Here is an 11,678-nt window from a genome sequence, read left to right on the forward strand (position 1 = left end):
TTTGTTTATTCACTCCTTAAGGGTCAAAAAAGAGAGTCCATATTTTTTCTAATGACCATCTTATTTGTGTAATACAAGACTGAATACACAAAATATAAGTAAAGAACAATAAGATGTACTTGAGACAAAGAGCACACTATCTACATGAGAAGGTTGCACCAATAGTAGCTAAGTGCTTTTCGCTTCAACAAGGAATATATTTTAGTACTTGCAAACCTTTATAACGAGGTGAATGATTCTACAATGAATGTTGTTTTAATGTATAGTTAAATCATAATACTTCAAAATTTTTGCATGTTTTTCATTGTAAACAAATGGCTTGATACTTATTGTTGATTTGCTTTTGAAACTTAATTCTTGTAAATCTTCCATTTTATCAACAAGAGAAGCTATTGATATTAGACTCTATCTTATCAATAATGCTAATATAAGAGAGCACATCATTTTTGGATGTGTGCCCTGGGTATAGGAACTACAATCTAGATCTTCTGTAGTATCTCATGATGGCATATAATGAAAGCTAAGGAACTCTTTGATATGTTTTGTTTAAGTTATCTAAAGTTTTTTTGTGTAAATTTGTTATTCCTTGCTATCTAGATCTCACTAGAGCTTCATATTGTACGATATTGCAATAAGAATATGCTTTCTTATCAATTCAACAAACATGACTATGTAAATCAATAAGTTCCTTAAGCCTATGAGAGAGAGAGAGAGAGAGAGAGAGAGAGAGAGAGAGTTAACATTGTTTTTCTTTACCAAAAGAGATCTATTAGAAATATTATCAAGGGCTTTGAGGCTATTTTGCAAGACCATGAGATGTTAGAGAAAAAAAGTGCCAAAGTAAGGTGACGGCCCACAGCTACAGTTGAAGAGTTTGCTACAATGAAAAATTGCTCCTAGAGCATCTGCTCAAGTTATAGACAAGCAATGTATGTTTAATTTTTCTTAAGTTAACATAGCATAATTGTTAATATTAGCTCATTTTGTGTGATTTTATGCAAGGTGATCACTTGGCAAATTATACAAATGATGACATTCTTATGTTTAAAGCCGAGATGATGGAGAATCTCATCAATTAGACATTGCACAGAAACACTTCAATACCACTGACTTACGTGTCTCCCCCACCATGCCCATCACCCCAAGTCCACTGCATCCACATTTATCCATCCTAATGAATTTAGATGGTTTAATGATATCACTTATGATTTTGACAGTTCAGATGCATCGAGTTTGGATATGGAGAGAGTGTAAACATTGTAGATAGGCTCAAGCACATAGGTGGTATAGCCACAAAACTTTGTATTTAAATCAAAATTTTTTCCCTTATATAGAAAATACATCTTTATAATCAAATTGCAAAGTCATCTTTGCAATAGAATCCAAATTGTCTTTGTACCACTTTTCATCATTTTTACAATTCAAATTACATTTGTATTTCTTTCAAGTAGGTTGTGGCAGGACGAAAACTTGTTTTGTGAGAACTCTCTACATGAATTATTTCTTTCTTTTCTCTAATGATACCTATACATAAGATTTACCATAATAAATATTAATTTAAAAAAACACTTGTATCTTAGTTAATCTAACACAGTTTCAAATTACATATATTATTTACCTTGCAACCATTGCACTTGAATAGATACATAGTATGGATATTTAAGCTCTTCTTTGCTAAGTCTATTCACACTTGACATAAAGAGATGTTTTCCCTTACATTAAGCATCGTAAAGATCTCATCCTCTAGCCAAACCTCTAACATCGTCATAAAATTATCAGTGTTATCTTGTGAGTATTGATCAATTGCCACAATCTTTCCATCCATGTAGTGTCATCTAATCTAATAGAAAGTCAAAATAAAATTTTGTGATACAATCATATACTTACATATGATGGTTTTTTTTATTTGCACTTTGGATGCAATCCCACACACTTCTTTTGTGTCCCATGTTTGACCTAGGAAGTCGAAGCATTTTGTTGATTTGCATATGAGCATCAATGATGTTTTTTGAAATTTCTCATCATAAAATAAGTCCACAAAGACATGTAATGGCATGGAGATTGTAATATTTACTAGTTGACTCACTCCATTAGAACCATGAAATGCATCAAAGATTCCAACTATGCTTTCAATAGGTTGTCAATGTTCAAGTTTTGATGGATATATATCTACAAAAATAGAAAACTTTAGCAAAATCTAGAAACATATGACTAATCTAAAGCCTCTTGATGTATCTCGAACTTATAGTTTGGTCTATCATGTAGCATATCAATGGGCTAGTTCTGTATGCATATTGTGTAAGCATCCCCATGATTTTTTTCTAAGTCCTTCGAGCTTGAAATCTTTGATTCACCTCTCCTCTTCTTTATCTATAACATGACTCAAGTACAAATAGAGATGGTGGTAGGAATTCACTTTGGTTTTCAATATCAAAAAATAGAAGAGGAAGGGTATCAGGGATGTGAAGCTTCCATTAAAATAGAAGACAAAGCAGAACAAGATATTGAATGAAAAGAGAGAATAGCAAATGCTATGCAAAATGGAGGGAGGAAATGCACTTTGTTGGACTGTTTGAGATCTTCAAGAAAAGGATAGGGATACTACAATAATGGAGGGAAAGGTGTCGGTGTATTATTCGAGAATTTCAAGAAAATGATTGAGAGACTACAACGTTGTCCAAGTCTAGTAAGAAATGTCTATATCTAGTATCTTAAATTACACCAATACCTCTTTTCTCTATGCCTCCACAAATTTGTGCCCAAAAATTACCTAAATTTTATTAATCTCAAAAATATTTTAAAATGAGATAAAATAATTCAAAATTATAAAACCCCATTTTTTCATATAACAATAGCTCTCCCTGTATTGATTGAGGGGCTTTCTCTCTCTAAAACTAAAAGGTCCAAACTTGAGTCCAAATTTCTTCTAATGGGAATTTGTGTAAAAAGTAAATGCATGAAGGGAGAGTGAGCTCTTAAAAGAATAAGAGGTCAACACCACAATGTTGACCTTATAGAGCACAAAAATCCAGAAGAGGAAAAAGAGAGAAGAAAAATAGAAAATAATCTCCAATAAGAGGAAACATCCATCCCTCCCTCCTGTGTGTGTATGACTAAAAGAGGTCATTATTAGATGTTATGATATTGTGAAGGGGAGAAAGGACTACACATGAGATCCCAACACTACAAGGGTGATAAAAACTAGACAATTTACAATACTTTTATTGCATTACACACCAACAACTATACATTATTCAAATGTGTTGATGAGGTAAAGTTTTGAAATTTATGGGTTTTTTGCTAGTTTCCTTCATTTTGTTATTTAATAGGTCCTCATTCCAAGCATGAATTAATAAAATGGTAACAATGTTAATACCTTTACTTTGACTTGAAATTCTCACTCAGTTACTCGATGATGATACAGAAACTCTAAAAGTTTCCCTTCAAGTGAATGCAAAAAGGGTGGGTGTTATTCTACTTACAAAAATAGGCTATAATGCATGCAAAGTTTCCATGAGACATGCACATATGTACATGTGGGTTATGTTTGTGTACATATGAAATTTTCAACATAGAATGTAAAATTTTGCACATGCTAAAGACTATCTTTATTCCACAAAAATTACAATGATGTAAGACTATATCAGAATGTATACTCTTTTGCTAGGGTAGGTGATTATGCTCCTTTTGATTTGCTTCTTCATGGTGGTAATGCCACAATGATAGTGCCAAGTATTAAGTTGGGGCATTTTCCCATCTAATTGATTTGTCTTCCCATGTCCTTTTGCACGAGGAGTGCAGAAACTCTATCTCTCGTTATATGTTCAATGAGAATTGAGAGAGTATGGTTATAAACTAGTTGACCAAGGGAATCAAAGTGCATGGCGACTTTGCTTCCCTTGTAGTGCTCCTTTATGGTAGCTTCACGTGAAACTCTTACAAAATGGCATAGCATTCCTTTAGTAGAATCCATTGCACATGATTCTTGAATTTTTTAATGTATCTTTATATATTAAATCATGGCTTTCTATCTCTCTCACTAATTGTATTGGTAGTGCAAACATTGTTTCATGAAAAAAATTGATCACAAAGTACACAAGCTTTGTAGTATGTAGCACAAGCTTGGTCCTACAAAGTAGCAATTCATTGTGCCAATCTATTTTCATTATTTTGAATCATGGCAATTTATCTTAGCTATATCCATAGCATAAGCATTGTTGTGAAAAAATCACTTGCAAAATCGAAAAGCCCGACCAACTTGATGAAAGCACCATTTTCATGAGTAGCATTTGTACTTTCATGCAAAGCTACATAGTATATTATAAATCAATTTTCCCAAGAAAAGTAATGTTTCCATGCTATATGACTTTGTTCTTCATGGTGGTGACACCATCATGCCATTACCAAACATCATGGAGATGCTACTAGCAATGGTGTTAGTCATCCTATATAGAGGTATAAAAATATTTATAAGATGTGGGGATCTTACAAGCCAATATCTAAACACCTTTTAAGAAAATTTGGACTCACTTTTGGGTCTTGTAAGAATAGCCATACCATCATTCTATTAAAAGGACAGGATTCACTAATAACTATATCCATTGTGCCTCAAAACTATATTCAGCAATATGTCATTGGAAATATCTTGATGAGAGCATTTTAACGCATCAACTTAGACAAATTCGGAGTCTATATGCTCAAGTTATGACCTCTTGACCAAAAATTAGCCTCAAAAGTTCCATAATGGTAGCCTCACCCACATTTGTCCTTATGGAATATTCACTATGGCTTCCTATGTCCTTACACATAAATGAGTGTAGAAACTAAATCTCTATGTATAAACATTCTATGTTGAATAAGAATTGAGAAAGTATGCTTCCAAACCAATTGGCTAAGGGAATCAAAGTGCATGGTCACTTTGATCTCCTTATAGTATTGCTCTATAATGGTAGCTTCAAATGAAACTCTTGCAGATCAACATACATTCCTTTAGCAGAATCCATTGCACACAATCTTAAATGATTCTATGTACATTTATATATTAAATCATGGCTCTCTATCTCTCTCATTGATTGTGTTCATAGTGCAAAAATTATTCATGAGAAAAAGCAATTACAAAGTAGACAAGCTCTATACTTTCAAAAGCATTAACAATATCCATAGTGTAAGAAATGTTGTAAAACTTTACTTCGCATCACACCAACATGATGATAGCACAATTTCCATGAGTGGCATAAGTACTTTCATACAAAGTTGCATAGGATGTAAGATGTTTTTGCCCAATAAAAGCAAAGTTTTCATGCTACCAATCCCCTTTGTGGTAATTGCCTAACAAGAGCTATGGCAAAGCAACCTAGTGTCTAACACCCTACTTTGAGAGCACAATCAAGGTTTTAGTAGGATCGATGTATATATATGATGTTTACCATATCACTAAAGTGAAAACTTTTAGTCAACTTGTACAATACTTGATTTAAGCAAGAATACAAACATCCTAGTTGACAATAGATTTTATCAACATGAAGAACATGTATCTATTTTCTTCTTGTTGGATTAGTGGGGTAGAGAAGTGAAATTTACATGAAGCCACCCATTTTGTCCTAAATTGAATCCTTATTACTCAGAATTATCAAAGCAGCCTTCTGCCAGTTAACATGATTTGTGAATAGGAGAAAATCTAAACACAACCTAGATATAGCAACTTGTCCACTTATACAATTTTAAGTACCTTGCTTCACACCAATTTGGAATCAATAGGGAGACATTGTGTTTCTCTTAGGCTTGTCAATTGGCAATGATGAGCTTAGAAGAATGTGAGACTTCCTTTGATGACTTTGAGTTATGATGACCCCATAAGAAGCTTAGACATTATTTTATAACTAAAGTTTAAGATAAGTTGTTCATGAAACAAAGAGTTTGTTTGGCAACACACTTAAGGAAATTGTATTCATTCTTTCTGAGTGAGCCTCCCATTTTCTTTTCAACAATCTCGTTTGGTGGTCACCTAGGTCTCATCCCAAGAAGAGGGGATCATGACATAACCATGAGATACCTATATATATATATATAGTTCTCACAAAAGCAGACATGGCTAACAGCCTTTCTAGCATGCCCTACATCATGCAAAAACACACATAGCTTTATCATTGTTGGAGCACTCACTTGGTTGTTATATCAATATGCAAGAGAATGATATCCAAGGTCTTTCTAATCATAATACCTTCAAACATTTGGAAACTTGACTTGATATCCAAGGTCTTTCTCTTCATAATACCTTCAAGCATGAATTAACCTTTGGAAACTTGGCCTGTTAGGACTCTTCATAATACCTTCAAGCATGGATTGACCTTTGGAAACTTCACTTGATAGGAATCCTAATGCACTGACCTACATTTACTTTGCATGAGATGTCTTTTATTTTGACATGAATTTGCATTACTTCTCCATAAGATAACATAGCATGAGCTCATCTAATTGAAGCAGAAAATGAAAGTGCCAACTTTCAGGGCTAGGCAAAGCATACATCTTTGGAAATTTTCTTTAGCATGAAGAGAGCATGAATAGCATCATAATAGGGCATTGAGATAACATTCCATGGCAATATTGGATTCTTGGTACACCATGACGATTGAGAACTTGTAAAAAGGCTTACAAGAAAACCCTAGACAATAAACGTACCTCACTGTAACATGGAGTAATATACAACTTGGAAGGAAATGCTTCTCAAAGGTGAGAAGAGTCTTTAATGTTAAGATTGAGCATTTTCTACTTTTTTGTTTGTGAGAGTTGTTACATTTTACATTCACAATCATTGTGCAAGACAAATCGAGCTCTTTTAGTTTGCAATGTATTCAACAATTTGATCATTCTCAAAAAACTTTAAAATTCCCCATCGCCAAGAGAAAGAACTACAAAAAGTAAGGAAAAAAGGCTTGAAGTTTGAAGTTTGTAAGGTGTTTGTATTTGTTGTGGAGGATGTTGTGGTGGCGCTGTCCAAGCACTAGTAAAATGTTGGAGTTAGATGCTCTAGTCACAATGCCCAAACAACACAAGATGAGCTTAGAAGGGCAACACTTCACCCAAGGAATTGGAAATGGTGCTTTGATATCTTTTGACCATGCATTTTATGGAGATATTGGAATACTACAATCATCAATGTTTTTGCTCTAGCATTCTAAGAAGCCCACGGAGGGACTTATAGGTTTATATCAGCCCATAGAGGAATAGAGAAAGTAGACACCATCCTTTGGGACAATGAAGGAAGCATCCTACAAGCCTTCATGAATTGAATCGTGGGTGGGCAGATCCATGGAGGAGAGAGTGGCGAGGGGATAGATCCGAAGATGACACCGGAAATCTGTTTGGAAGGATCAGATCATCCTGACTATTTGAACGATGTGGGGAAGGACTAGTGTTCGCATAATGAGAGTCATGAGAAGCTTGGGATAACACAGGAGGATGGGAAGAAGGGAGAGGAGTGCCAATGCGATCCATCTCGATGATCTTCACACTCGGAGCGTCATCGTCACTGCTGTAAGCGACACGGTTGTGGCTGCGGTTCTGGTTGTGGTCATGGTTAGTGTGGCTATGGCTTAGGTTGCCACTGTCATATTCAGCTTTACCATCCCATGGACCAGCTATACTACTATGTGCATTGTTGTTGTACTCCCATAATGCTGGCCCTTGAGCTGCCATCCAGCCCTCTAGCCAGCTCCAGTCACGATGTAGCTTGTCCGGCTCAGTCTCATTAAAAGACAACCTGCTGACTCGCTGCTGTTGCTGCTGCTGATGATGATGATGCTGATAGTCATGGCTTCCTCTCCTAGAGCTGCTTCCTCCAGGCCTTGTGCCCCTCTTTACATGCCACAACAAACCAAAAGGAATAACTTGCTTCACTTCAATGTCCAAAAGTTCAGATGATTCATCGAACTTTGGTACTAGATAGATAAGCAGCTGGTTGCATGCTGATCATTGAGCGACTCTTCCAAGACTACTTAAGTGGGCACTTTTGTTGCCATCCTCATACCTTCCTAACACCTTGCATGCTTTAGCTCCTACCAGATGCTTTAATGATTGCATGTCCGAGGCAATTTTGAAGAATGTACCTGACGAGTCTCTGCATATGCCATCGCTCTCTGCCGCATGGCTGCTGCATGTTGCTTCTTGAGAGCCCTTGCTTCAATCTCATCTTTGGAGAAGAGAGTGCTGTCCCAGTCTCGCATATCATCTGACTGCATTAACACCTCGAATTAAAATGCGTTATGATCTGGAATAAAGTACATTCAAGGAGGGTTATCATGCACCAACTGTAGCATCCTGGACCACTGCTAAGGCAAAGGAAGATGTAATGATCATACTAGGTGAAAGTTAAAGCTCTATATAGACTTACACTTCTCATAGAGCTGCTGTGGGATGCTGTGTCCAACAATCTGAGACGCTGAAAGTTACTGATAGTGTTTGTTTTATTTGACCTGCCAGCATGTAGTGGTGAGTTTCCCTCTCCAAGCATAGTTTTCAGAGGCTGGGCATTGCTGGGTAAGTTGCCCTGTTGCTCTGCTGCTTGTATGAGTCTTTGCTTTGCGGCCATTTCCTGCAATTTTCTCTGCTGCTTCAAGTAAGTTTCCTTGGCTTTTATTTGCTGTATTTTGTCAGCTTCCTGTTTCGCAGTCTCTTTCTCCAAAATGGTCTTTACTTGTCTTGCTCTTACCCTTGTTTGTAGCCTGACAAGGGCTTGCATGCACTTGAGGGAAATCCTGGCTTGTCTTCTAACGAGATGACCCCTAACAACTGCCTGAAGCTTTACCAGTGCCTTCAGAGCACGCAGGGCTTGCCTTGCCTGTGAAATATGTGATGTATTAGATTGTTTTAATCAAGGTAATACTCAAACTTCAACATAGCACAGTGCTTATAAATATTAGGCAGCCTTCACAACCCAATCCTTCGATTTGGAAACTCATACAATCTCTCTTTTGTGCTTGACATGATGACTTGAGCCTCAATCTGCTTCATATTCCTTTTCCGAAATAGCATTGAAGGGAAATCCCAGACTAAATTATGTGAATAATTCAAGCTTGATGCTTGAAGTAAGTGGATACCTTGCAATTGATCTTGTTCATGAGTGTTGATCAATTAATGGATGGCAATTGAACATACCAGGTGGCCTCTAAAAGCTGCCTGAATCAATGTTGCTGCCCTTTCCTGCATCATGGTTATGTCCATAAATTTATTATCTAGATCAGATTCTTGGGCATAAGTGAGCCTCATGATCTCTGCTGCAGCTTGCGCAGCAGCAGCGGCTGCCTCTGCTGCAGCAGCAGAAGCAGCAGCCACTGCTCTAGCATGTCTGTTAGAATCCTGCTGTGTTCGTAGCAATGGGTTTGGTCTCATCAATGGACTATTTTGATGCAGTTTCAGCTGATCCGCTGGATGTAGTCTCTCTCCTTTTCCATCAAGATGTGGGGATCCCCGAACATGTTGCCATTGAGGTTCTGGTGTTGAACTTCTCTGCAAACCAAGAGAATTGTAGTTTTAAGATTCACCAGCTTGACTGTACTCAATATACATGAAGAACCAGGAAGCTATTGTTGCAAAGCATTGGCCTACATTCTTCTGCACAAAATTCTATAGACATGGATCGACAACAAAATAGAGGAAACAGAGTCGAGAGATTCCATCTGAGGCAAATATGTAGATGTCAACATTGCTTTAGTCACATAAACAAATGGTGATCATGATACAACATGAATAACACTTTGCAAAACAGGAAAGCGAAGAGGTTGCACAAGTACATATGCACTCAACCAGATGGCGACACAGTGTGTGTGCAAATAAACATGGAAAAACATCAAGAGAGCAAGGCTACATGAGCAAGTCAATGTTAGCAGCTAGATTCTGTTGAATGTGTTGTTCAGGGAATAGTGATAAGAAGAATTACCTCTTGGAGCTTGAAAGGGTTGTTGTCTGCAAAAGGGCCTGCTGGCCCCAATCTTGCAAGGAAGCTATCTACACTTTTCCTGTGGACTTGTGATGGGGCAGGTGAGGTTCGGTCGAAGCTACTTGGAGCAGGCAAAGGAGACCGAAGCACCTCCTTCATTGCAGCTAACCAGTTCCCTTTATGTCCAGACATGGTGGTCCCGTGCACCTGGATTATATCAATGGAGTTATCATTGAAAAAGCCCAAAACTTGACCTCCCGTAATATCTCTAAGTTCTCCCTGCCTTTCCAAATCCCCATCCAAGCTCTGCTCAATTTGTCTGGATTACAGTTCAATCTCTTATTGCTTGTCCACACCTCTCTGATTTCCCCATTCAGACCTGTCCAAATTTCGGGCAGAATACAAGCTAAAATCTTCTCAGTAACTCGCCGGATTGTCATCAATCCCACACGGTAAAGGATCTGTTTGATAAATAATTCATATCAAAGAGAGGATTAGCCGGCAGCATGTTATGCCGTGATTTTTCTCAAGCCCCACTATCTGCAAGAGTCCTCGATTGTCACGACCTCCAGACGGCAGAATGTCGGATGTGTTGGCTCTACATGCCTGCCATGGCTATCCAATACAGATGCCCAATTGAAGCCAATAATGCCTTCCAGTGGATGACTGTTACTTAAGTAGTGCTTCCCCATGCGAATGATCACAGATGCAGCATGGATTCACTGTTCAATCAGGGAGTAGTAATCAAGCCGAGGTTGGTTTATCCCCACAGATCATCTCAATAAAGCAGCTGGGTACTAGAGAGCAATGGTCTGATCATCTCAGTTAAGCAGATGGGCGGGTGCTAGAGAGCAATGGTCTGAGGAAGGTATTTCTGCAAATGCGATTGAAGGGACTGTGATTCTGAGAAGACGCATGCAGCAAGAAGAGTGGGGATTAACACCGTGATGACCGAAAAGTTTGCAGGGTGTTTCATGGCAGATCAGCATCGTGACTTATACGTGCTCGTTATCGAAGTCAACAACATCTCGGGCTCACGACGGTGTTACCTCCCAAAATCATCTTTCAGCTTCAAACAAACTTTACAGGCTTTATCAACCACTGGAATGTCTCGTAGATTTTCTGCTCTCTTCCTTGAGTCTCAAACGTTCACATTGTTCAATGATGAAAGTTTCATGGCTTGTAAGAATTTTTTGTTATATGTTGTTTGGTTTGTGGCTAGCAAAGCATGTAACTACACAAATAAGAACCTTCAAAATTTGAAGTGTAGAACCTTAAAACACGATAGAATCTATTAGCATGTTTACATGTAAATAGCAAATGTATCACCATTAGTGAGATAACTACAATAATAACCAATAAGAGGGCCTCTAGATAATATATTATGAAGGTACTTCACATAAAGAGTTGACGCACACCAAACTACACCTGTCATCACCTTGGTATCAAGTGCCAAGTAATCAAACTAGGAACATCAAAATAAAGCTAAAACATTCTCTACATACATTACAAAAAAGAGAAAACAATAAATGTCTAATAGATGAACTTTTGTCACATTGAAATTCAGCAAGCTAGGGCTCTTTATTGGTTGGTATTATTATGCATGCACATCAAATTTTGGCCTTTAAAAAAAAGGTTTTTCTTTTCTATAACCTCCCATCATGTATAAACATGCATGAGTAGCATACCTTTACTATATTAATAAGCGGGGGTGGGGCAGTGCCATGTGGTAGTCCCCCCACAC

At 37.4% G+C, this 11,678-nt stretch overlaps 1 protein-coding gene across 1 annotated transcript; it reads right to left on the reverse strand.

Annotated features, from left to right (window-relative positions):
- Positions 1-6,846: 6,846 nt before the first annotated feature.
- LOC148038910 (uncharacterized) lies at positions 6,847-11,070 on the reverse strand. Its single transcript, XM_087674797.1, has 5 exons — positions 9,935-11,070; positions 9,154-9,504; positions 8,390-8,836; positions 8,106-8,231; positions 6,847-7,854 (listed from the first exon to the last, which is right to left on the reverse strand). Exons 1-5 carry the CDS (start codon positions 10,124-10,126, stop codon positions 7,279-7,281), a joined length of 1,692 nt encoding a protein of 563 aa, XP_087530923.1. The 5' UTR covers positions 10,127-11,070; the 3' UTR covers positions 6,847-7,278.
- Between the last annotated feature and the right edge of the window lie 608 nt (positions 11,071-11,678).

The sequence above is a fragment of the Lygodium microphyllum genome, chromosome 3, assembly GCF_053477565.2.
Source record: "Lygodium microphyllum isolate KBCC chromosome 3, Lygodium_microphyllum_v1.1.10, whole genome shotgun sequence".
Taxonomy (NCBI): domain Eukaryota; kingdom Viridiplantae; phylum Streptophyta; class Polypodiopsida; order Schizaeales; family Lygodiaceae; genus Lygodium; species Lygodium microphyllum.

Coding starts and splice junctions, on each gene's coding strand:
- LOC148038910 (XM_087674797.1), bottom strand. CDS start 10,126: ATGTCTGGACATAAAGGGAACTGGTTAGCTGCAATGAAGGAGGTGCTT. Junction 9,505..9,934: donor ACCCTTTCAAGCTCCAAGAG/GTAATTCTTCTT, acceptor CTTGGTTTGCAG/AGAAGTTCAACACCAGAACC. Junction 8,232..8,389: donor ACAGCAGCTCTATGAGAAGT/GTAAGTCTATAT, acceptor GTGTTAATGCAG/TCAGATGATATGCGAGACTG.